Here is a 27,662-nt window from a genome sequence, read left to right as displayed (position 1 = left end):
GATGCCCTTAGATCCTGCCCTACCCCATGCCCAAATAACTAATTAGGCTAACCACTGGGTGTCCTGCCTGGGCTTCCTAGGCTTCTTGTGTACCTAAAGGGAGGCACAGATTGCACGATAACTAGATTTTGAGAATGGAGCCAGGGTTGACTTTTTTCCACCTTCGACAGCACCCAGATGATATGGTTTCTTTCACAGCTCTGCCAATAATTTCCTGGGTGTCCTTAGGAAATGTATGTTTTAACATCTTCACTTCATTTGTGAGAAAAAGGAATTTTTTCACTAACTCCTAGGACCATTGTGAATATTAAACAAGATCTCCCCCCAAATATAAAAGGCTTTAAGCTCAGTGTTTGGCACATTATAAACCCCAGATAAATGATGTTGTTCACCCTATGTTTTTCCCTCTTAGTGTTAATTCCCTCTCCTCCAATTTTTTTTTCTTTTTTTGCTTCCTTACCTATTTTCTTTCTTCCATTTTCTTATTTTCACCTACATAGAGCACTGCATTTTTTAGAAGTACACCTTAGGTTTGATCATATTTGCTTTCTTAAAAACCCATACACATCATTTCCTAGATAGCTATTATTAAATGTATGACTGAGTTTCACGAACTGGGTGTGGGGAAAGGGTTCTTTCAGATCACAAGAAAAATCCTGTCAGGACGTTTTGTTAATTTAAAAATCAAATTCCAAGTATAATTGGAATTTTCCAAGTATAATTATTCCTTGTAAATATACACATGCATCTTTTTCATTCTTCAAATATGACCAATACAGCTTTGTCAAGCTATTTTTTAAAAAAATTTTTTGTATAAATTTATTTATTTACTTATTTATTTTTGGCTGCATTGGGTCTTCATTGCTATGCACGGGCTTTCTCTAGTTGCAGCCAGCAGGGGCTACACTGTGTCGTGGTGCACAGGCTTCTCATTGCGGTGGCTTCTCTTGTTGTGGAGTGTAGGTGCACGGGCTTCAGTAATTGTGGCACGTGGGCTCAGCAGTTGTGGCTCGTGAGCTCTAGAGCTCAGGCTCAGTAGTTGTGGTGCACAGGCTTAGTTGATCCGCAGCATGTGGGATCTTCCCGGACCAGGGCTCAGACCCGTGTCCCCTGCATTGGCAGGGGGATTCTTAACCACTGCACCACCAGGGAAGCCCAAGCTATTTCCTTTTCATGGCACTTTCTATGGTGGGAGTCTACATTTTTAGCTCAAGTTCTAAGGCCTTGTAACCACTGAACATGCTGTTATAAAAATCAAATGACTTTTTATAACCAGGGTTAAGCACACAAATACCATGCATGTGTCCCTTTTTATAAGCACATGGCTAACCATTCTAAACAGTCCTCAGTCAAGCCTCCCTCATTTGTTAGTAATTTTAAAGGGTTTATAGTACCTAGCAGCTGATTTTAAATAGCTGCGGTATCTGCAGTAACTCCTACCAGCCCAACGCTGTATTTTTTATGTTAAAAGTATCTGTCTCAGGCACTGCCTAGTATAAAAGCAGGTTACTTTTTAAAAATATCTTGGATAATTAAGACAGAAAGGCATTCTGTAATTTCAGCATGCCACGCTTAACGTATCTGAGAAACCAAGCAAATTAAAATGAGTAGGACTCCAGGTTTCAGGATGAATATTCCAGGATGTGTGGTTCGGCAGCATCTTTGTAATCTTTCAATTAAATGGAGTCATTAAAAAAAAAAAAAGTCTGAGACAATTACGTTAACCATGGATTCCAGAGAGATACACAATTCAGCTCCTGGATTAACCTAAAAACGAAAGTTTTCTTTAAAACGGTATCTTACGAGTTACCTTTTCACTTTAATGCACACTGATTTTGTTGTTCTTGTTGCTAATGCATTTAAAGAAACCGTGGACGTGAACATGGGTTTCCACAGAACAACTGCTAAACCCTTCTAAGCTCTAAAAGCTTTTTAAAAAGTACAACTGTTAGTGGCACCCCAATTCAGGAGATTGCGAACTTACCGGTGTACAAACACACATTTGTGTTCAGAGGAAGCCTATATTTTTTAGGACACTTCCCTTTGCCACACACACAGAGGGAAGCAAAGCGGGAGGTCGTAAGCAATGAAACAGCCGCCAGAACAGAACGAGACCAAGCTCCACTGTATTTAACTCTTGGGAGAGTCTAGCATCACTGGTAACAATGGATGAAACCACGAACCAAAATTCCAAGCCAGAATGCAGTATACAGAGCGCATAAGTATACTACAGTGCTCCACCACGAAAAGATATACTGTGTGGTAACTTAGTATTCAGAGAAGTCCAGAAAGTAGAAGTTACATTAGTCTCCATTCTGTAGCAGCATCTGCTGTTACCAGTCAGTAGGTCAAAATTTCTGTGAAATTTAGCATCATGCTAAATCAGACTACCTATGGTAGTCTGGTGATATCTGATTATTTTTTGGTTAAGAAAGAATTTCTTTTTTCTAAAAATCCCATCTAAGGGAACCCTCTATCCACCCATGAAGCTTGAGATCTTTCTGCTAAAGTTCTCTTCCTAGTATCTTTAAATGAGTGCTTGACTTTTATAGCATGTTTGTTAGAACAATACTTTTAAAAAATCCATTACCACCCAATTAAGGAAAAAAATTAAGTTAGGACATAAAAGTCAAAAGTAAACAGTAACAAATACGAGTCTATATCAATTTCAATAAGCCAGCAAACACTGAAGGAAATAATTTTAAACATTATTCTTAAAAAGTGAACATTTAGAACTATTCTTCATGTTAAAATTTAGCATCATGGGAAGCATGACAAAATTCTGAAGTTTTTACCTGAGGGGGGAAAAACCCACGCAGCTGAAAAAGAGTTAATTCACTATGGCTTAAAGATGACCTTGTTCACATCTGTTTTAAAATCTTGTCACTCTCTTTTCTTTAGAAATGTCTTCAGCATTATTTTTCTATTATTTAGAACAATCTATTTCTCTGTCCAAAAGATGGAAAAAATTGCTAAAAACTTTGGCTGATGGGCAACAATGGAAAATAAACTTTTTAAACTTCACTACCATTCTTTGTCCATAACACAAAAGATGAAGAAACTGACAGGGAAATGAAAAAGCATATGCTACTCAAACTGATCTCTCATACCAGCTGACTAAACATATATCCTTTCTCTTTCTGATATTAACTATAGGTTTTCTAGTAAATTTCTAGCAACCACTGCATCTAAGCAGTTTTGACAAAAAGAAGGCTTATTGCTAAACATCTTAAAAACATTTACCAAGGTAATAAAAGAAATGTCATTCCCTCCTACTGAATGTTTGGGCATAAAAGAGGTATTTTTATAATGTAGTTCATGATTTACCATATCTATAGTGTCCAAAAAAAGCAAAATGAAAAAGAAGCATTTTTCCAGTGGTTTGACGACTATTTGAATAAACTGTTCCTCTTTTGTTACCTCTAGTGACCAACTGCTCACTCTTAAAAGCAACGGAGGGGCTTCCTTGGTGGCGCAGTGGTTGAGAGTCCGCCTGCCGATGCAGGGGACGTGGGTTCGTACCCCGGTCCAGGAGGATCCCACATGCCGCGGAGCGGCTGCGCCCATGAGCCATGGCCGCTGAGCCTGCACATCCGGAGCCACACAAAAAAACGGTAAAAGCAAAGGAGGGGAGAGTGACTGGGATAGAGACTGGAGAGGAAGGACAAGCACTCTTTTCTAAATATATTTTCTATGTATCTTTTACCATGCAAATATAGTTAAAGGATTTTTCCTGTCCATTCATCTATAGCCAATGTGGAGGCTGCCCTCTGAACGCTTCACACCATTAAGCTTTTCCTTAACCTTCAACTTTCACATGTGAAACATTCATTCACCGAATTATTTACTGAGTGCCTGTTATGTGCCAGGCACTGTGCTAGGCCAGGTTATCCTGTTCAGATAGACAACTGGCAAGTACCTATGTTTCTGTGGATGTGGCACTCTAAAGATCAGAAAAACGCTACTGAGGAATGTGATAAGCCCAAGGAGCGCTGCCAGACTGATTGTTTCCCCTAAGTCAAAGGGTGCCTAGTTCTTAGGATACTAGAAGATGTTCAGTTTTTTGCTAAGGGTCTTTAATGCCAAGACAAATAAAAATAGAAGATCCTGTCTAAGTGTTGAGAAAGTACTGGCTGGCCATGAGGACAAAGATCTCGGGGAATGGGCCACTGATCAGCTTTATCGGCCAGCCTAGAAAGTAAGAGTGCAAACTTTCTTCTACAATGTTAAGCTCTGACATTCCCTAAATGATTGATAAATAATTCATGTTTTAAAATGGAAAAGATGTTCTGATAGCTGACATTCTCAAAAATTCATGCAGACCTTCCTTGAAAGTAGAATAGAATGATTCATTCACTTCCTCCCTTTGCAAGTCCAGCCTATATGGCATATAAATATTTATACATCAACATGTATAGGCAGATGTTTGATTTCATATTCTATTTTAGATATACCAATAGTAACACACATACTCGCAGAAGAAACAAATAACTTCATTTCTATACAGGCCAGTGTTAATCTAGACTCACATATGATTGAAGCAGCTTCATGCTCGGGCTGGTCTAAGCTCTGATTTGAGGCTACCGTTCTAAGCAGTAATTTTTCAAGATAAAATTTAGCAGTTTTGAAATTCTACAACTAAACACAATTTGTTAGACATAAAAAAAAATTAACACTATAATTAATGACTGCTTCAAAATCCAAACTGCTGTTGAAGACGACAGTTTGAAACCACAGAAGAATCATAAAGATGATTAATTATACAAACTGATACTTGTTTCAGAAGGTTTATATTCAAAGACCATTTATCACCAAAATGGTAATATATTAATTTCATTGAACATTGCAGATTACTCTGCACACATTAATTTGGTTTTTATAAAATTAGATATTAGTGTTTTCAATTAATCAACTACTCTATAATATATAAAAGTCATTAAGTATTATCAATTCAGAAAAAAAGTGGCTTGAAAATATATTTAAATCCATTTTTATACACTAATGCTACCTGAATAAGCACACTATTTATATAATAGTTTAATCATGGTCTTTTACATATGTAATTATCAAAATAAAAGCCACTGTGACTACATTCACTATAAGATAATTATAACATTAATTGGAATAGCACTTTTCTTTTTACAATACTTTTCCTAGAAGAAATCAAGTTAATACTAAAATTATAATCGTCTATTTTAATCAGATTATTTTATTTCAAATATAATTTATTATGACATGGAAATGAATATATTGTTTCAAAGTAGCTTATTTTATATAATTATATTTATTAGCACCCCAAATCTGCCCATGCAAATATATGCCTTTGTGCTTTTGACTTAACTGCACAGGTTTGTGGCTATGATAATAAAAATTCAGGTTAAAAACTGAAAAGTCCAGTTGAAAAATCCCAAATGTTTTGCTTCGATGTCATCAAATATCTAGATATTACTGGCAGAACCAAGCATCTGGATTTTCAGTTTTTATCTGGATTTTGGCATCACAGAATAGTTTATGCCAGAGTCTTTGCAATGGAGGGAAAAACCAAAAGAAGTGTTTAGTATCAGCAAAAGATAAAAATATTGTTTATCTACTGAAGAATACGCTACTACTTAAAAGACCTTCAAGAGTCCTAGCAACTTATGGCCACACTCATTTAATGAGAAACACAAGTGTTTTGGGCGATTATAACTGGACTCTGGTAAGCTGAGCCTAGCTCTGCCCTTCTCTTCTGGAGGCTCCCAGAGCTTAGCTATGCTATCAGGCTGGTCATCAGCAGGGGATAATGGCTTTCATAGAGCACAATAATTAAATCGACTGATTTCCAGTGCAGTTCTCTTTCATTAAGGAACTCTTATTTGAATCAACCCCCAAATTTCAGTTTAACTTATTTTGTGTTCTGCATTCCCCCCTTCCCCACGGAGGGGGATTATTTAGAGCACAAATTCCTGTGGAAAACTGATGTAGGCACTGTCCTACTGGAAAACATGAAATCGTTCCACAAAACAAACAATTATTGCCTCAGTGTAATCGACTTAAAAACCATACGTGTATTGTTATTTATTTTGTGTTTTGCTCAAACCCTTTTTGACTCCCAGTACTTCCAGTTTATCAGGTGCTCCTACGTAGAACTGCTATTTAAGCTGCAAGGAAAATGGCTCATGGAATCTCTTTGCTTTTATTCTTATTCTAGCTGGCTATGAGAATGGTTTGAGGCACATTTTAATAGTCCTCTTACATTATTATATACCTTGACCATCATTCTAAAGTATATTGCATAGGTCATTCTTCCTATTGGGAATCCAAGTAAACTTTTCATTCTAATTTTTAATTTCAGCTTTAAAATATATTCAAATGAACATTTAGCAACTAAGATCTGATGCAGCCAAAAATAAATTAAATAAATAAATCTTTTTAAAAAATGAACATTTAAATTCATGCTTACGGTTTTAGCAGTTGCATTTGATCTCTCGTATTCTCCTGCCTTTTTCCTTTCTAAAAAATTTTCAAGGCCTTTTTAACACATTGACAAATGTCAAATTTACTGTATTTATTAAAATTTGTAATAAAATGACTGCCATTCTTTTGGCCCCAAAGAGTCATATCAAACAAGCTATATGAAATGTTGCCAAAGCTCAGGGTTAAACTTTAAAGATTAATACACATTTCCTTAGGTAATTAGTGAATGGGATACCAAGCAAATAAAGCTGGGCCGATAAGATTTATTCATCTCCCAAATTAGTTTTTAAGTTGCCGTTTTATTTTTCAGATTCTACTTTAGGCTGAAATGATTTTGGAATTTTATCATTTGACTACTGTAAAAACAATCAGGGATTTGAAACTTACGAGTATTCATCACAGCTGAAAACAGTCTTCTCTAGAAGAGGTTAATGGAAAAAGAAATAATAGGAGGCGGAAGATAAACTGCTTCTTTCACAACTGGTGCTGCAAACAGCATTCTAACTAATTCAGATAAGCAGCAAACATAGTTGTTAGGGGATATTTATGACAGCTGCATCTGTGTGACAGCAATGAAGCATTAAAAATGGCAACGGGCTTTCTATAAAACACATCTGCAAGAAAGACAGGTAGCTAGGCTGACTATCAATCATCAGGACACGTGAATAATTCTATACTCACTGGCCCATGTGCTGGTAAAATCAGCTCCGTATGTATATATATATAGAAAAGCTCGCTATTCGGTAAAGAGCCACAGCAGTGAGTAATTTTTATTTTTAATTCTTAAGAATATGTGTGTTCACACATCATTTTTAAAAATCCAACAATGATGAACAGGTCTCTGTGAGTGTATTCTGAAGAAGAATACACTCAACCTTTTCAGGTTATATTTGTAGTTAATTTCTGAGTTATCTTACCCATCTTTCAATTAATTTAATGGGATCATACAGCTCCAAAACAAACAGATTGCATCCCACAGTTTGGGGAGCAAAATCCTGGAAACTTATTCAAGAGCTAGGCTCATTTTCAAGTTTAGATCTTAGAAAATTTAAATGGTGCATGCAACCACTGTCTATTTAAGTAACTTTTAAGATGCATGAATAGAATTAAAATTATAGCCAAATAATAAAAGGGGTCTTCTCTGTCTTTCACTGAATTCACATAACTTCCATTTACGCTAATGGCAGTTAAGCACCTGCTCTGCAAAGAAAACAGACCCCTATCTGTGAAAATAAACGTGTACAGTATATTTTCCAGATACAATGCTCAAATCAAACAACCAAAAATGTATGCTATATAAACAAAGCATCATGTGGCCTACCTGAAAACACTTGTTTTATATTTTACCTCTTTAGTCGTAGACCTTGAGATATTACTCATGCCTTTGCTATTTAAATGTACCAGAAAGAAAGAAAAAAAAAGGATGGACAGACTCAATCTGGTGATTTCAGTGAGCTCATACACAATCCTCTGTTTACCCCTTCAGAAGTTCATAATAAATTGCATCAGTAAATCTGGATTCGAGCCACTGCTCTCTACCATCATCTTAAAAGTCATGGAGGACAACTGTACATAAGAGAGGAGGGCATGATCGTGGGCGCACTGTGCTGGGACTCCCTGCAGCAGCTGCAGCCTCGGCTGGGACAGGAGATGAGGCAGACGATTGTTAACGACTGTGACACCAGAGTCCCTTTCTGCAGCGCCCTTCTGGCTGAGTGTGAGGTCTCACAGGAAGGCACGTCTACCTGGACTTGAATGGAGCTCTCTCCATTGGCAGTCACAGGAGTCACAGAACCTCTATCAGGAGGTTCCTGACACCGAGGTGGACAGAGAAAGGCTGCCCCTCTCGACTCCACCTAAAGTAGGCATCATAGAGATCTTTCCCAAAACTCTATTATACTTTCAGTTAAAATTATGATGTGATCGAAAGAGGGTTGTGGGGAGGTAAATTAGAATATCCACCAAATATCCAAATATGATATTTAGAATATAATGTCATTGCTATTCTCATCCAACACTTTTGAATAGTCTTAAGGAATAGGTAATAATAATATCATATGGCATGCACTACATTTAACCATATCTCTATAAAGATTTCTCCTTCTTCCTAATTGTCTAGGTCAAGGCCAAAATTTTTAATTTCTGATCTGCATTGTGAGTGGTATTGAAAGCAATACTCTTGTGGACAGGAGGGAATACAGAATTTGAGGGGCCCAGTGCAAACTGGAAACATGGAGCACCTTGTTGAAAAATGTCTTAACAATTGGAAGACAATGACAACAGAGCATTAAACCAAGCTCAGGGCTCCTCTGCACGGGGCCCTGCAAGACGGCACAGGTGGGACAACCATGAAGCCAGCCTCACTCTGAAACAGGACCCTACGAAAGATAGCCTGCTGCCCCCTCCTCCGTTCTCCTCAGCCTAACAGAGGTCTCAGTCAAGTAAACCATGGGAGAATGAATGTGAGATGTCCTCCGGTAGACAGACACCAGTTCTATGTACTGAGGTCCCAAGGAAAATGGAGCAACAAAGTGTCCTCTAAAAACTACCATTTACTTCCTTATACAGGTTGTATTGTAAGGCTTATCTAAAAGTGTTCCACCTTCTTCCTAGAGGGTTCCACAAAGCAAGGTTTTCTATCCAAAGGCCAGCGTGACCCTGGTGATGGGCTCTGTTTTAATGGGGCCTGGAGGACTAATTTTGGATATAGATAATGGTAGCACTGTCTCCTGGCAATCTGATCCTCAGTGACATATTTTTTCTTTCTCTGTATTTTTTTCCTTTTAAAACCACTTCCTGCTTAAACCCCTTCCCTCTCGTCAGTCGTGCACCAGCGTTGGATTTGACCTCAAATTCTAAATGGGCCAGGTTGCCGTGAAGGCGCTCCACCTGGCTTTCTGCAGCGTAGGTGATTAGGAAGGCTGGGAAGCCCTGTTTAGGGGGTGCCCTTCTCTTCTAAGGACAGCTGTGCTCTGTCAGGTCTAGGTTTAGTGAACGAGACAACAGTAATTACAGTAATGGCAGCATTTGCCTATGAGCTACCATCTCTCCGAAGTGGGCTTCAGCTAAACTCAGCTGGAGGAGTTGACTTTCCTTTTAGGATGTGGAACCTCTAGAGAGTTGGTCTTCAGAGACTTAGAACAGGCTATAGAGGCAAGCAAAGAGAAACAGAAAAGGACCCCTTTATTTCTCCCCCAAAATACATTTAAATTTGTAAATACCTTACAAAAATATTTATGAGAAAAACTATACTTACAACAAAATTATCTTGTAAAGTCTGAGTTTTTCTGAGCTATAGGTTACTTTTTAGGATCAAACAATACAGAAAGAACTGTTCAAACGTATAAGCTTATCCTGATTTTCGGTCGTTCAGAAAAGGGCTCGAAGATTATAATGTTACCTACTCTCAATAAAAGAGTATATCCCCCCCCCCCCCGTTGTTTATTTTTTTCCTGGTAGTGAATTTGTAGGGATAAACAACCCTACAAATTTTGGGGCCTATTATATGTCACAGAGATTTTTTTCTATAGCCTGTCTAGACTCCAGACAATAGGTGAGACTGGCCTAGAGATGCAGACATTTCCATAGTCCGTAATGTCCCTTAGAAAAGTAAGGGCAATAATACAAAAATGAAAACCAGCCTGATCTGCTGGTACGATAGGAGAAATATGAGTATGACAACACTTTACGACTTAGAAATGATGACAACAACCTAGGAAGAAGTTTTAGCAGCCATATATCAGCCAAAGCAACTTCTACAAAATCATACATACTCCCCCAATATGAGTCATATTCAAGTAATGTTGTCCAATGGCTATTAAAATCACTTTATTGCAGAAAATTCTGTATATATGTTATGTTGTATTTTCTTATTGCCTAGAGGTGGTGTGTGTGAATGTATATTACATATATACGAATACATGACCACAAATTATTTGTGGTCAGCATACAGATTTTTCAAAATGCCTTACTTTAAATAAACCAGATTGTTAGACTATTCTGCTTTTCCGCCCTCTTGGATAAAACAATTAATGTTGCATATAATCTTAAGAGAATTAAGGGACGTTATGTATAAGCAAGGGAAGTGGAGAAAAGGGTTTTTAAATTTCATCTATTTTCTACCATTTCGTCTCTGAGCATGTCTCCACGTACCTATTTTCTCTCCTACAATTGTACTTGTTCTAAACAAAGGAAAGGAGGAGAGAAACCTTTTGTTTCTTTATATTCTCCTTCTTTGCTACCTTTTAAATTTTTAAATAAATGAACCAATGTAGAATAAGTGTTTTTGTTGCTTGGTTTTATGATGATGAAGACGCACTGATGAAGATGCACTGATTTTAAATATTCATTGAAGAAAATATTGCTTTAAAAATATTGGCAATATTTTTAACTCAGAGGGTATTCTCTTTCTCAAAGACTCCAAACTACGTCAGTAGTCACTGGACCATGTGCATCTTCACCACTGGGGATGAATATTAACAGAGTCTTTGTCACTGTTAGAATGACTCAGCTTATGACATCAGGAGTAGTTGAGGGGCAGCGGGGGGGCGGTGGGGGGGGGGGAGTCTAATGAAATGGACGGCATGCAGTGAAAACAAGAGATTCTTCTAGCTGTTCTCCTTAGAGTTGTACATCCCCAAACAGAAGACTCCCATCTCTGAAGTCATTTAGTTTCTGTCTCTGGCCGAATTAAAACACATACATACACACACACACAAACACCATCCAGCTTGTTTCAACACAACCAACTCTACCATATAGCATCATCAAAAGTTCCATTGTAGAGCAAACCATCTAGGATTGCCAAAATTATAGAAAGCTCATTGATGAAACCATAAAGAACCCTTCTCACTGTGATCAGCTATGCCCATCCACCAGGCACTCAAAGAGCACTCCCTAGGTCTAGGACATTATATACACAAATGCAGTATATTTTCCCCCGGAATGCAAATGTTAGATTCATATTACACGAAAACAATTTACACAACACTCTTGTTTTGCTTGAAAGTTCAATATTTTCTTTGTCTTTAAGAAAAGAACTCTTTAACCAAAATGAAGGTTTTTGTCAATACTTTCTCATAGAGTAAAAACAAACAGATATGCTTCTGTAAAATTGACTGATAATGTAACATTAAGTATAGTATGAATATTCAAGGAGATTTATATGAGAAAAAAGATGTAGTTTTTTCTTTTGATATGTACCATGATATTCAGAATGACTTTACATGTCATATAACAGGATAAACCAGAGAAGTACACACTGCATATAATAACTTTGAATATCATGAAAACGATACGAAGTTCTGATTCACCTCAGCTTTTTTAACTGGCTACTTTTAATTGAAGAGTAACAGTATATACCTTTTAATTGAACACACCAACTAAAGCTTGACTTTTCAAAGTAAACAACAAATTCCAAATTCAATGTTCGCATGATGAATTTGGCAAACTTTTCATTTTCATGAAACTAGGGGGAAGTGCCATGCTTCATCACAGGATAGCTGGGAATTCTACAGCACTCTGAAAGAGGCCCGATCGCTAACTAACGCACGGTCCTGTGCGTGGAGACGGAAGACCAAATTAGGCCCTGAGGAAGTCTCACTAAACTCCCACTGAAGTCAATGGAAATTTGCAAACACACTCGAGAGGGCTCTCAGGGCCCACAAGGTGCTGTCAATAATTTCACTAGGTCTTCAAACCAGATATACAAGCAGAAACAAAACCAAAAAAACTGAACAACAAAAACAAAATCAAAACACCCAAACCAAATAACATGTACCTCTCCGACGTCATAGATCCAAATACGGCCTTCTGAGTCCCCAACGGCAACTTCTTTGCCACCTTGAGCCCAACGAACACGGTTTAGGGCGGATGCCCCCTCAATGGCCACACTTGCTGTTGGAACCTGCCAAAGGGGTTACGACAAAGAATCTCTGAATATGCACTTAAATATACGAATTCACAACGATACGTTTAACTCGATGAGTCACCACTGCCTGCATGTGCATTAAGTACTATATATCCCTTGTGCAGGGGTGAAAAGGATTCATTGTTCTTAAATCATATGCTCCACTGAATTAAAGGGTAGAGAGAAGAGACACTTTCACAAAAAAAGGAAAAGAGGGAGAGTCTTTTTCCACAGTCAATGGGCAGTGAGTGACATAAATATTTCTTCCGATTATGCAGGGTGCACAAACAACATACAAACACAGCAGCTAAATGTGATACTTCTTGATCAGGTCATAATTTATGGATCAATGGAGGGGGAGATTTCAGGATTTACCAAGATTAAGGATACTCTAAAAGGGGGAATGGGGTATATGGTGGAAAAAAAGTCATATTAAGGGTCTTCAGGGGAAAAAAATGTATTGATCCCTCAAAACCTCATCAGGGAGGGGATGCTCAGAAGAAGAAAAAGCAAGCAGGTGAGAAACTTCAAAACTGCAAGTTCTCCTTTCTTTTTTCTTTTCTCACCCCCCACCCCCGCCACCTTTTTTCTTCCTCCTAGCAATACCAAGGTGTAGGAAGTTCTCCATAACTCTGAAAATGTCCTCAGGGTGATATCCTGATAGAATGTAGCACTTACTCGTAGAAAAGGCCTTACATCTCCTTTATTAAACACCTGAAATCTAACAGTGTTGATAATTACAATATTAATCATTATTAAAGTGAACCAGAGGTGCTGAAATGGAACCTGCAGTATTTGTTACAAGAACCTTAATATTTGGAAAAAGAATTTTAGTGGGTCTGCCCCTCTTTTCATCATCAGTTGTGTAAACACTCATCGTGAAGGTTGGAAGTTTATAACTGATAGACCAGATCTCCAAGCCTTCTACAGGAAAGTTGAATAGGAAATGACAATAGCCCATTAAAAATGAAAAAAGGTAAATGTTAAAACAAAAAAGGAAAAAAAAATATAGTGAAAAGAGGGCCACCAACATCATCTTATGCCACTGTTTTAAGACCTGTGTCTAATAAACATGTCCTATTAGGATGGAAACACCACATACACTGTGCCTTAGCTCCCCTGGCATTCTGCTATTCAGGGAATTGAAACCATCTGTTTATATGATATTATTGACCCAATACCTATCTTTAAAATAGCAATAAAAACTCCATCATATGTAAGAAGCTATGTTTAAACTTAATCTTGAAATCAATAAAAATTATTTTACCTGCTTAAATCACTGTATGTCAATTGACAGCAAAAATGTCAAAAGTCCCCAGCTCATTTTTTTTTTTAAATACACCATTTCTACAGTAAAGGGACCTGCTGTGCAGTGCTGGAGACTCAATTTGTAACCAAACTTTTTAAAGGCCAAAACAATGTGAATTTAGTTTGGGCCATAAATCTGTCAATGCACTTTATTATTAGTGTGCTTCTCAGAAAAGAAATCTGCGATTCAGCTATAGAGTTTCAGAGTTAACTTTTAACTCCATAATTTAGAGAGATCATACAGGATCCTACTTTCTCTAACGCTAGTTAATAACAGATTTTATCTGTGAACAATCTCAAAATTTGAATAAAAAGTATTTAATCTTAATATAAATATAATACTCAAAAGAAAGTGATATTTTGGATACATTTTAAATTATGCCTAAGACATTTTAAAGAATTTTATTTATTTGGAATTAACTAAAGTAGCAAACTGGAACAATTAATATTTTAACCCTTTAAAAATATCTTCTTTTCATAGATATTATAAGTGGTTAAAAAAAAAGGCTATCACAGCCTATAACATGTGCTAAAAGAATTATCAAATGCATGAAGAAAATGACAAAAATATATTTTATTAGTCTGACCAGTAATGAGCTTTCAGAAGTTGATGAATCTACAATGAAAATAATCCATATATGGTCTCTGGCTTTCTTACTCTTGTATCTCAGTTTCGTATATATTTTCATATTTTTTTAAGGACTCAATCATTTTAATTGCAAAGACAGGATGTATATACATAATTTACTACATTGTGTAGAGGTGACACTGAAGTAGGTGAATATGAACTATCCTTGCATAGGAGCAGTCGGAATAACTTGGTTTAAAAGCACAGTATTTTGAACAAGGACAAAGAAACACTGAGACTTCAGGTGTTTGTTTTTTTTTAACAAATCTAATTCCTAATCGGACAAATATTTGAAAAATCGTATTCAACTTGATAGAAGGCAAAAATGAGTGTTTTAAAAAGTGTTCAGTTCATTACTGAATTTGAATCAGACTCAACGTATCTACTATTATTGTGAAAGCAGAACTACGATCACCGCAAAACTAAACGATCTGCATGCCAAGTAACCATTTTTTAAAATGGTTAACAATAAAACACTTATGTGGCTGTCTCTTGATACCTAGAGCGAGGGAAGGGAAAACACGTTTGGCAATGCTGAGATATTAATTTTGTTTTACCTAAAAAGCCGATTAAAACACAAAACTAAACGAGAAGAGTTACAGAGGAATTACTATGGAGTTGGTAGAACACTCCATTACATCATAGTTGAGTATCACCTGAACTCACTTCTACTAAATCTGATTTCTGACTGGGTCTCCTAAATCAATCTGGAAAATGTGTTTTTGGTTGTTTAGAGTGAATTGAGTTTATTCTAGCAGATAGAAACAATATGATTTTAATCAATGGTGATGAAAGACTTTGGGAAACCATCACATCGTAGAGTAATAACACCTTTCTATAAAAGCAATAATGTTATAAACATTTCAACATCTGAAATGATGGGCACTGCACGTATTCATGCCCTTTATTTCCAAAGATGCTTCATTACATAACTCTTGTCCTTGTCATACACTTCTGGTAGCCAAAAGGAAAAAACAGACGTAAATGGAAAGATTTTTTAAAAGACAACTATTTGGCAGTGGTTTTAGGTGTATATAATCTTGCAAGATACAATGACTCAATAATAACACCTGAAGGATATTTCCCTGCCCCCTCCCAGAAAAAATACTAGGGGAGCCTGTTCCTCCTCCTATCCTCCAGCTGTAGGCTTCCTAATTAAAAAGGCTGAGCTGTTTCCTGCTCAGAACACTTCAAAAGACCTCTCTCTCGTTCTCCACTTGACATGTAGTTTTCAGCACTTGTTCTTCTTACCTGTCCATTCTTATTGATGGAGAGCTGCCCTGAATCACAGACCAGGAGAGACGACGACGAGACCATTTTGTTGTATTAAACTGAAGGACATTTAATATTCACGTTTAAAAAACCCAACCAAAAACGCTGCTACCTGAATTAGCACCTCAATAATTTTGAGAAAGTGTAAAAAAGGAAAAATATACGTGGCATAATTTTTAAAACATTAATATATATAGCAAAAATTTTTTAAAGACTATTTCCTATTGTTAATTGCTTTTTGAAAACATTTTTCACTTGTGAAGGACTCTAAATGTGACATGTTAAAATCTCATTAAAAAAATACTGAGTTTAACATACATGTTCAGAGTTTGAAACTTATAAAAGTCTGTCTGTGAGTTCGGTATCTTAGTCAAGGATTATTCACCTTGTAAATTTCAAATGGAGACTAGATCTAAACATAAACGGTCAAGAGAATCATCTTTTATGGATTTAAAACAGAAATTGTGCAAGTAGCGAACACTGGCAAATAGCCCTTTTAAAAAGCCCAATCTCAAGTCAAAAGTCCACAGAAGCTTACTTTTCCAAGTGTTTGCCAATAGAGTTATTTCAACACCCTGAAATATGCCCGAGTGTCCTTTCCCGCAGTAAAAGGCGTGAACACGTATGGTTTTGCTCTTTGCAGAGAAGGGTCGTCAATTGTCCAAGATTCCGCCACGGTTTAGGGATGAAGTGAGATTAAATGATTTGGGGCCAACGCATCTGCCAATACCCTGCACAGCAGCGGAGAATGGGGGGTCGGCAGCCCAGCTGCAATTGGAGGGTCTGTCCAAAAAAGGCCATTTCAGAGAGAGGGGGGAGACGGAGAGAGGCCGACGGCTCCCCCCTCCCAGCCCGCCCGGCCCGGCGCCTGCGCCGCCGCTCACCTCGGTGTCATTGTTGAGGTTCCAGAGGTCCAAGCGCCCCATCCCGTCCACGCAGGCAAAGAGCGCGGGATGCACGGGGGACCACATGACATCGTACACATAGTCTGCATTGTCTTCAAAGGAGTAGAGCGGCTTGTTGTGCTGTAAAGCAGAGAGACCGTGAAGACTTTGTGGCGCTGCGGCTGCCTCGGGCTGTCTAGCGAGGCTAATTAAAAACTTTGCACATTCACAAAGTGTCATAAAACTTCCCGAGATGAAAGTCCTCGAGAAGGTGGACCGCAGCTTTAATGTTACTAGAACTGTCCACTGGCATAAGTAAATACGGTGGGGGGAGGGGGGCGGGGGAGGCGGGGAGGGACTCTTAAGGGGCTAGGGGCTGGGGGCTGGGACGGGCGGGGGAAGGCGGTTTCAGACACAGTCGTGCTAGACATTCCAGACAGGTGGCCGGGGCTGCCCAGGAGCTCGGAGATCTCGCCGGGCTATGCTCTGCGAGTCGCTCAGGGCCCGAACCCAGGCGTGCTCTGCCTGCCGGGATCAGACCCGCGGGGAAGGATCTGGAAGCCCCGGCGGTCCCGGAGACCCAGAACCCTTGGCATTGAAGGCAACGCCTGCCACCTCGCGGTCGTTTTCTGTAGCTGCAACTCTGCCTCCAATCCAACTCGAGGCCAAACTTATACTTTAATGGCTCCTCTGCGGCGGGGATGGGGATACATACTTTAAAGGGATTTGTAGCTCTTCTGGGAGGTGAAAAATCTCGCGGTTCTGAGTCTCTGGTCTCTCTCTCCAGGGTCAGTTCACCCAAATCAGGTGGACTGGCGGGGCTCAATGCAATGCCCCTGAACCTTCGTAGGAGGCGGACCACGTTTTCTAGATTACTCAGTATTTCTAAGAGCCCTGAAATCGGTGTTTTTTGGGGAAAATGCACTAGCACACCCCTACTGCCTACAAATGCTTCCCCTTCGGAGGGATACAATAAATTAAAATGGCACTCTTGATTTCCTGTGAATATTGTCACATCAAAATAGCAGAGAAGTCAGAGGCAAGTTTGAAAGTACACCAGAAATAAAACGTAATTGGACTTCATGAATTATTCATTCCATCTGGCTTGTCTTATTCTAATTTCTGCATAATGGCTTTACTAATCCCTGATCAATTAATGTAAAATGAAATTTAAATGATAATGAAAGCCCTAGAGATAAAAGAAATTAAGCATTCTTATATCCTCTGACAGAAATCTAAACAATGGGAGTTTTTTCCCCCAATGTCTTCCTCATCCAGTCAGCTGTCTGTACTCCTTTCATGGGTTCAGCTGAATGCCTGTACAGGCCAGAGTAATAAGATCAAAAAACGGTAACATACAATATGAACAATCAAATACTTTCTGCATAAAATGTTCAAAGAATGTATCTGTGGGGAATCAGCTCCAAATATTCGAGCAAACTCCCCAAATGTACTGTGAATGAAAATAAAATGCACAAAATGTGTGTGCTGAAATCAAGGTGAGAAAAATCATGGGAAGACAATAAACTCCCACAGCCTAAACCTAATGCAAAAATTTGTTAAGGTAGTGACTATACATGATTTCTCTTTCCAGGAATTATCTTGCTTTGGCGTTGCTGAGACGTGAACACAACTGTAAGACTATTAAAGCAGCGGAAGATTTTAGATGGGACATTGTATGTGTGGGGCGGGTGGTGTGTGTGGTCTTATTTTTAGTTTAAGAAGTACCTAAAACGAACATGTGACATTGAGATCTCAAAAAGAATTAAATGGACATTTAGCCTTATAGTTTTGTATTTTAATACCCTATACCTCTTCTATGCCAAAAAGTTCATGATCTCCCATATGTGCACTGTAATTTGGAGCTAAGATTATCTGCCTATTTGCTATTTATGTAGCTTTTTTTCTTCCTCTCACTGCTTGGATGAGGTGATTCAAACTACCTTCCTTCAGCAAATCTGAATACCCAATGACCTTAAATTAATATGATTATATCATCTTTTTTCCTTATTAATATAAAAAAAGGCAGGGTGGAGTAGCTGCTCCTTCACTGACTACTTGTGAATATTAAATCCTAAGTCTTCATAGGAGATTATTCCTGCCCCAAATTCTTGATTTTGTAGCTAGCTAGTCACTATTTGTTAGAGAATATGAGTAACACATTTTTCTTAAAATCAAAGGGTAGAAAAGACTTACACATGCTTTAAAAAGTCAGTTCTCAGTATCTTCTCTTAATAACCCAGCTGATAGTATAACTGAGTACACAGAGGTCTAGACATAGATGCACGCATACATTCAATACACATAACTCATCTTCAGTCCTTGCTTTGATCAATTAGAAAACCATCTAGCTTTAAACAGTCATCTTCTAAGGAGCTGATATTATTCAATATGTTAATTCTCTCAAATTACGCTGCTAATCTCTAGTGGTATTTCTTTCCTTTTTTCTTTTGGTGTCTTCCTTTAGAAGAAACTTGGTCAAAACTCCAGTATATCCTGGAGATTTTACTTTTTAAACATCTGGAAATAACTGCTTTGTTCATCTTACCAAAAACCAATTTTCTCGTGTTTAACAGTATTGTATTGAAATGCTATTATTCCCTAGGTTTTCTTCAGCCCCCTTATCACCTCCCGCCTCCAAGACTGAAGTCACTGTGCAAGTTAATTCTAAGCTACAGATTGTGCATGTTTGGGGCAGGGAGAAGCATTTATATTTTCAAAGGCTTTGTTCTAACCTTGATAAATTCACAGGACGAAGAAGTCTTGGTGGAGATTGAAGGCATTTTTAGGGTACCGAGGGGACCGACATCTATGAAGCAACAGTTCCCACGTTTAGAACAGCACATGCTATAGGCATAGGCTAATGCCACTCTTACAATAGTAAGCAGTGCTATTCTGAATATGAAGTGCAGTTTTTTCAATAGAGGAGTTTTCCATTCTATCTTAGTTGGAACTCAAAGGGTAAGCTGAAAACCTCATTGAAAATTTGTCTCAAACATTTAATATAAAACATTTCATAATTTACATATATATCATGAAATATTAACAAAATATATCAAAAGCATGAGGGTCTAAAGATTCTGTTTTTGAATTTTGAAACATATGTTTGTATCTACAAAGTTGTTATAGCTTGCTATTGCATTATCACCGATTTTAGAACACTACAAGTTTTGAAAAGGTGGGGCGGGTAGGGGCAAATGTGACCAATGATTTTTGAGGAGGATCCTATAATATCATTTTTATATATTAAAGATACAGAAGCTTGGTGATTTTAAATATTAACCCTGCAAAATACTCAAGGCCATTTAGTAAATTAAATATCATTCCACTATGTGTTACCATAGAAAGCGTTTTTTAAGACAATCAAATTTCACTAGACACAAACCCCTTCACTTGCGTGTTCTCTTTTCTGATGCCCTGTTTGGTATCAGAGACCCGTTAGAGAACAAAAAGGAAAACTGCCTTGTAACGCAGACTACGGCATGTGTGACACATGCCAATGAAATAAAGCTGCGACGCCCTGTGTTTTAGACGGGTTTCCAGAACTGTGCCAAAATGTTAAAATATCCAGACACCGACCAGTGTGATTTTAATGCCCTGATTCTCAGACAGAGCGGAGAAGCAGGCTACCAGTCACCTCCCAGACAGACTTGAAGGGCAGGAAAGGGTACATTATTGGGTGCTTGCGTGTGCCTGACTATACACATTGTCTAATTTAATCTGCATAAAATCTCTGTAAGGTAGACGGTATTTACAGAAGAGAAAATTATAGTTCAGGAAAGTTAGAAACTTTCCCAAGGCCACGAAGGTTGTGAGTGGTGGTGGTGGATTTGGTTCTCGGGTTTTTCTAGCTGTTAAGCACATCCTCTATATGCTGGAACCGTGTGGTCCTCTATGAAACACAGTGAAGGTCTTCAGTCTTTACAGAAAGAGCAAAAGATCTGTTACCTCTCCACTTCGCTGTCCCCGTCAATTCAACCAGTACTTACTAAGCACACTGTAACTTGTAGAAAGAGTTCAAAACTATCACATGCACAATGTTTCAGTTCCTGAATCGGTTATTAATAATCCTGAAGATGTCACCCATACAAGTCCAGGCAGCCTCAGCACCCTGTGACACTAACAGAAGTCTTTCTTTCCTGAAAACTAGGAAACAGGATGGAAATAGGCCTTTAGCCAGCAGAGATTAAAGCAGGCCATGCATTAGAGAGCAGAATAAAATGATGCTAAGAGGCAAAGATCCGGGTTCAAGTTCACTGAATGTCTATACAACTTTGGGTGAGGGACTCATCTGATAGATGGGGATAACACAAGGAGTATGGAATAGAAAAGGAAGTAGAAGAAAGTGGAAAAACTACAGACCTTGGGAAACTGAACTTAACATTCTTGGATCTGAAGTTTATTTTTCATCTGTAAGATGGAAAGCTAGAGCAATTGACCTCAAGGGTTCCCACTGGCTTTGTGATTCTATGACTCTGTTCTGTGGTAAGGGCTGAGTGGAATAAAGCATGTGAAAGTTTAACAAAGAGTTATTCAAAACTAAGTATTATAATTAAAGCCATCTTCCTTGATGTTCTGTGGAATTCATATCATAGTGATTCTTCTTTACTTTGTATTTCACCAAAATACACAAAGATGTACGAGGGTAGTTTTCAGTGAGAAAAACTGAAATAATAAAAGTAATAAAAGACCTCCTATTTGACCAGAGAAGGGGTAAAGAATATTAAATTTACAAAAGAGAGGCAGGTAATGAACTCTGTTCAAAAATGAACAGTTACAACATCCATCAACGTTTTACAATAAAGACGATCTCTGGATTGAGCTTTGATTTTATAAGTATACTTCTGACAATGACTAGAGCTGCGTATTTTTCCAGTCAGTTAACTGTAAAATGATTTCATGAGAGATGAATTTCTATTTCTGACGTTAGAAATGTACCAAAGTCACATCCAGGGAATATAGTGTTTGTTTTATTTTCCTCTATATGATTTTTTTTTCCTCCTATCAGGCAGCTCAAGGCATCCTAATGGGCTTTAGTTTTTTTGCAGGCTGGTGAATAGGAAGATTTGTGTTAAAATGCCTCCTAACACCTCCAAACACTGTGGTTCTTGAGGTTTCATTTGCCTGTAAATGGTTAGCTCTCAAAGCCAACTTAGAAATGCCTGCCCAAACCATGGACCTTTCTTTTGGTGACGGGGGAGTGGGGAAGGGGGTATTTCATGGGTAGGTCAGGTCGGGGTGGACAACTAACAGTAGAATTTCTATATTTTTATTCTGAAATAAAAGGAAAACAAATGGAGTCTTACCTTGAAAACTATATCTTGTTGGGGGAAAAATGATGACCAAAATACTAAACAATGAGTAATAAGAAAATGTCCTTCAAAAATTGTCATGTGGGTTCCTGTGAAGTAATTAAATAGCCAGCTAGTTCTTCCAGGAAACACTAAAATGTGAGACCACAATATCACTTTTTAAAAAACCACCAAAGGACCCCCAAACTTCAAACTCACACAAAAATGGATGCTTCTACCATAAAAAGAAAGTGCTTAAACAAACAAACCAACCCAAACTCACAAACCAAACCAAACCAAACCACCAACTTTCTTGGCCCAAAAGAAGTGTTGCGAATTTGGTACTATGGCTGGAAAACATTATTTGCAATTTAATGTAGTGTCTTTCTAAAGCACAAAGTATCCTGTATTTATCTTAATTTCTGTGGCTAATATTGTAACAATACTCATGATACCCAAATCATATCTTTACCTGCTTCTACCATGGTCAGAAATTCAAAATCAGGCATAAACACTTTGGATGAGCTATTCTTAACAGAAGATGTACAGTGGGTCTGTTTGTTGTTTGTGTACATTAACCAAAAATACATTTAAGGACTTTAACTTGAATTAATTAAAAGAATTACAAAGAAGGTTATAGAAATCCAGGAATTTAGCATTTGCCTCTCTATAAATGTAGAAGTTCTGCTAAGTAAGTACTGAAGCCACATAAAAGGTATTCTTTGCTTCACTACCTTCCTCTACGGCTTATTTGCATGGAAGAATCCTTCTAATCCAGGAGGCGCCACCAATAAAGAGGATAAATCCATATAAAAGAATGTATACATATTCACAGGTTCTGACTAGTGTTTGAGTGTTTCAAGCCACGGAAAAAGCTACCAGCTTTGCCTCCCTCATTCATAAAAGGAGTTATTTCCCCGCACTGGCACGAGTTTTATGCATATCAGCTCCACCTAAAGGTTCTCCTATAAAACAGGCATTTTAGTGAAACAAATCTGTACAGAATCCTTGTGAAGACACTCAGCAAGCAGGGGTGCTCTTTTGAATTGAGCTGTTTGCATTCACCTCAGCTGCTAGGGCTCTTTTGGTAAGTTCTGCCTCCGGGCTTATTTGAGTGGAGGCAGGGCAGAGACGGTCACCCGACAGTTGGCTCATTGGTACCATGTGGGTGGCCATCCTCTCTGGTGACTGTAGGTGACCGTCTCTCTCGGACAGACTCTGTGGCTGTAGAAGGAAGCAAGCAAGTTCAGAAGAGCCCCTCTTTGGTTACTGCTGCCCCAATTCTACTCGTACCACGGCCAAGTGGTTTCATATGCAACATGACGTTAGAGAAAGAAACATTCGATATGAAGATAATGTTCAGGTGGATGAGAGCCTGTATTAGGAGGCAGGCGGGACGGGATGGAGACTGGTGTGAAGGATTAGCCGGTGTAGAGGGATGACCTAGGGCTGGACCTAGAAGCAGCTAGAAGTGTGGTTGTAGCCGTGCCTTGAAAAGTTAGAAGGTGGAGCCAGTATAGACATATTTGCAGGCTTAAGCAGCTTTATTTATTTGTTCCTATTGCGGGTTAAACTGCACAACTGCATTTTATTAGTGGGTAGATTAAGTGGCAGAATATTTCCACTCTGGTCCTTAAACTGTCCACCTCCATCCACTCTAGCATCTGGCTTATAAACTCTCTCCCCGTTGTAAACAAATTTATATTTAATATATAAATTATATACATACATATATATATAACTATATAAATTTACCAACATATAATTCTTTTTTTTTTTACCAACATATAATTCTTAAAAATTTAAAAAGATAAAGTTATAAACCTAGATCCATGGATTACACCTTGATTCTCCCTTCATAACTTACGTCTAAATTCCCCAGGTAAACACTCGCCAGTTCTCAGAGCTAATCTGACATTAGTGATCGCACTACATTTAGTAAATATAACATTTAGACAAATTTCATTTCTTTTTTTTTGAATTTTATATACACTAATATGTATAAAATGGATAACTAATAAGAACCTGCTGTACAAATTTCATTTCTTTTCGAGAAGTCACATACCCAAATACCCAGGTTTAAAATCTAATGGTAAAATTGTCTAAGTAATTAAATATTTCATTCTACTTGCTCAACAATCGAATGTATATCGTATACATTCAATTGTTATATATGTGTCCTACATACATGTGAAGGGCACATTTTCAAAGGGTCAAGGCAAGTTTTTTGTGGGTCTGCACCCCTGAGTCTCCGGGTGTTAAATGCAATGTATCTTTTATATTATATTCAGGAGTAGGATAGCTGACAGTTGTGTTTATTTTAACGGTGGAGAGAACTGGCACAGAGAATCTCACATAAGCAGAAGTTCAAAACATTCAGTTCAGACGTGGAATACATTTGATATGCTTCCTGCTTTGCAACAGATTTGCTTACCTTATTTTATTTTGCCTAAGCCAAACTGAAATTAACTTCTATGCAAAATGGAAACACCGGCTAAGCATGAGGTGAGGTGATTCAGGATACTAAAGATGGGCATGGGAAAATAACCTAGTATTAATTATGAACCCTGGACGATTTGCAAGGCTAAGAGGTCATATGAGGCTGCCCAAGATGGAGCTACATTGGTCTGATGCAAACACAGCTACTTTGGGGAACAGAGATGAGTTTTAATTTATCTTCCAACATCAGACATGACATGCGGGTTAGATCAGGAGGCGGGGGTGGAGGTATCTTTGAATCTCATAACTGTGTAGATAGTTGTATCTGTTATTTGTTATTCTCATTCTCTCTTCAAACATTAGTGCTTAGAAGGAGAAGGCTGGGGAGGGCAACTCACGCAGCATAGCCGTGAAATGAAAAGGGAAACATTTCCGCTCTGGTTAAAAGAGCAAAAGAAAGGATTCAGCAAGCCCTTCTCACACAACAATAAAGCCCAGTCAGCTGGGTGAATTTTAAGTCTCAAAAGTGTTTGCACTTATATGGATTATTCACACATGGCTGTATAAATATTTAGCAGCTATAGTTATGTGTTGGTGGGTGAATGTTTGGCGGGGTAGTGGGGGGCGGCTCAGGTTGGGGCAGGGGTAAAAGGACAGGAAGTATGAACACAGGCTAAGTCTGGCTGTGACTTGATGATTACATTCTTGTGGTTTCTTTCAAAGTTAAAGTATTCTCCCTGGGTGAGCTTAAAACAGGAACCCACTTCTTCCCCCCCAGCCCCCGCCAAAAAAAAAAAGGGAAGAAAAGAATCTGGTGACTGGCACAGGTAGTTTACTGAAAGCCAATTTTAATGTTTGCTACCTTATATTAGGAAGGGGGAGTGAAAATGAGGATAAGGGGAGAAAAAATAAGTCAGGCACCACCTGAATGTCTTGTTTACCACAGAGGCAGCTAGCAGGGCTTTGGGCTTGTGGGAAAAAATGCACTCTGTCATCGGTCAGTGTTAATGGCAGTAAACTATTGATTTCATTAATCTTCTTGCTTGTGTTAAGTGTTATGCTTAGACACTGTAATAGCCAAATCTTTAACTTTTGATTTTTATTGTGTTTTCCTTCTTCTGATATTCTAAACATTTAACAAAATGCTAACAGAAATAGATATACTCAGGGCCCTTTGTTAGAATTATGTAATTTTTAGGAAGTGTTTCCAACACAGCTTAAAATAATCTAACCTACCTTAACAAAGTACATTATTTCACTTAGGATATCTAAAAGTATTGATTCATCAACAATGATTTATTGAGGACCTACCATATGCTTCCTACTTTGGGAAATCAATAGAAATACAAGATCTGACTGTTCATAAGGACTTGAAATCCAGGTAGGAAAATGAAAATTATGAAATAAGAAGAAGAAATTGTTCACTTGGGAGCCTGTTTTCTCGTTTTGTTCCAAAAGGACTTATGTTGTCTTACAAGTTAAATATACTGCAAAATATACTGCAAAATTAAGAATAAACACACAACAGAGGCAGATAGAATAGACAGCTAATACTAGGATCCTGATGATTACAATCTGGTAATGAATCAGCTCTAAATTTCCTGATAACTAAGACACAGGGGAAAACACATCGTGTCACAAGGAGGTACGTAGATTTCCCCATATGAAGAAAGAAAGAAAGAAAGAAAGAGTATAAATTTCTTCTCAAAGACACATTCTTGGGAAAAACTCAAGGAGGAATTTACCACGTCTGTGAATCCCTGGAAGAGAGACTGGCTTTCTGGTTTGTTTATACCAAAGAAAGCGAACAAGTAGGTAGCCAGGTGCTAAATTCTGTGGTACAGATGTCAGGTGCCAGAGGAATTCGGAGACTGGAGGGATGGCATGTTGGTGGTTACCTTAGTCTGATGTGGTCAAGGAAGGTATTATCTAGGACAGGTGATGGGACCGGCCTTGAAAGATGCATAGACTTTGACAGATGGTAAGGAAGCCAGTCGGTGGGGAGGGGTGGGGGAGAGGCAAAGCATACAAAGACCTGGCTGTGGACATCAGCATGGAATTCCCAGGTGGAGGGTGAGAAGTGGGGACAGCCCAGTGGACTCTGAGGATTTGTCCTAAGGAATAATAGGCAATAATTTTGCTTTGGATAGAGACGGAGGTAAGGACATGTTCTGAATAGTCTTGAGTATAGAGTTAAGACTTTTTAATACAATAAGCTACTCATTTATTAAATATGTACTGATAAATGTGCAGGGCATTGTGCTACGTGCTACACAGGTTCAGAGATGTCTAACATTCATGCAAGGGTTTTCAGCTTTTCTATGATAGAAAATAGAAGCAGCAGCAGAGTAGGGGAGGAAGATCTGATTTGTATTTTAAACATGGTACATTTGAGTCTCTGGAGATGACACTTAAGTTAAGCCGGTAGTCGAAATGTAGGTCTGGAATTGAAAGAGGGGCAAGCTTGAAGCCTGTGCCAAACAATCATTCACGAGAGGTGCTGACGGAGAGGAGGGAGTGCTGCAAGAATGAGTAGCAGACAGTATGATACAAGATGAGTACTAAAAAGAAGCCGGCACACTTGAAATTAGGGGTTTACCAATGGTCTTGGAGAGAGAAGTGTCAAAAGGCTAAGAGGGTAGGTTGAGGAGTGGCTGGGAAATATGGCAGTGGTTGGTCTGGACGCATGTTGGCCCTTCAAGTGATTTGGCAAGCTAATCCAAATTTTCGGACATGCCAGGACTTCCCTGGTGGCGCAGTGGTTAAGAATCCACCTGCCAATGCAGGGGACATGCGTTCGAGCCCTGGTCCGGGAAGATACCACATGCCAAGAAGCAACTAAGCCTGTGCGCCACAACTGCTGAGCCTGCGCTCTAGAGCCTGTGAGCCACAACTGCTGAGCCCATGAGCCACAACTACTGAAGCCCACGCACCTAGAGCCCGTGCTCTGCAAGAAGAGAATCCTCCGCAGTGAGAAGCCCGCGCACCGCAATGAAGAGTAGCCCCCGCTTGCTGCAACTAGAGAAAGCCTGCACGCAGCAATGAAGATCCAACGCAGCCAAAAATTAATTAATTATTTTAAAAAAGAAAAATTTTCAGACACGCCTATGATACTTTAAGTCAACCCATCCAATCACAAACCACAAATCTCTAAGAGGATCCTAATATTACTGGTATTTGAATCTAGGTCTGCCTTCTTTATTTCTTAAGACCACCCACTTGCCATTTTGATGTAACATCCTTGCCATTTTGGACAATCTCTTATGTGGCTTTATATCTCACACCTGGCATTGAGCCTGGCAAACACTGCATCTTGAGGTAGACAAGATGCACTAAAAGTGGATGCTGAAGCAGGCAGCATCTGGGTGCAGCCCCATCTCTGCCTGACACCTCTGAGCAGAGCCTTGAACTTTCTCCTGATTCTTTGGGCTTATGATTCTTTCTTAGTCTCCCCAGGGCTGAACCTCCACTTTGCC

General features: G+C 38.6%; 2 protein-coding genes across 3 annotated transcripts in view; one reads left to right on the top strand and one right to left on the bottom strand.

Annotated features, from left to right (window-relative positions):
* Positions 1-15,410, top strand: part of SLC25A13 (solute carrier family 25 member 13) — a 244,604-nt gene extending 229,194 nt beyond the window's left edge. Inside the window, exon 24 of the transcript XR_016394318.1 lies at positions 3,427-15,410. The gene's annotated coding sequence lies outside the window, so the exon portion shown is untranslated. The remainder of the gene's footprint in view (positions 1-3,426) is intronic.
* The window catches only part of LOC111181261 (cytoplasmic dynein 1 intermediate chain 1), a 146,745-nt gene that overhangs the window by 13,530 nt on the left and 105,553 nt on the right, over positions 1-27,662 (bottom strand). Inside the window, exons 9-10 of one of the 2 annotated variants that reach the window (XM_022586503.2) lie at positions 16,457-16,597; positions 12,236-12,361 (exon numbers count right to left, since the gene is read on the bottom strand). In XM_022586503.2, coding sequence (XP_022442211.2) covers positions 12,236-12,361; positions 16,457-16,597 — 267 coding nt within the window. Of the gene's footprint in view, positions 1-11,484; positions 12,362-16,456; positions 16,598-27,662 lie in introns of those variants that run through there. The other variant, XM_089917652.1, reaches the window with a different exon arrangement.

Source organism: Delphinapterus leucas, chromosome 9, assembly GCF_059928025.1.
Source record: "Delphinapterus leucas isolate spDelLeu-1000000601 "Yukka" chromosome 9, BTC_Dleu_Yukka2, whole genome shotgun sequence".
NCBI lineage: Eukaryota > Metazoa > Chordata > Mammalia > Artiodactyla > Monodontidae > Delphinapterus > Delphinapterus leucas.
This window is presented reverse-complemented; position numbering and strand designations above follow the sequence as displayed.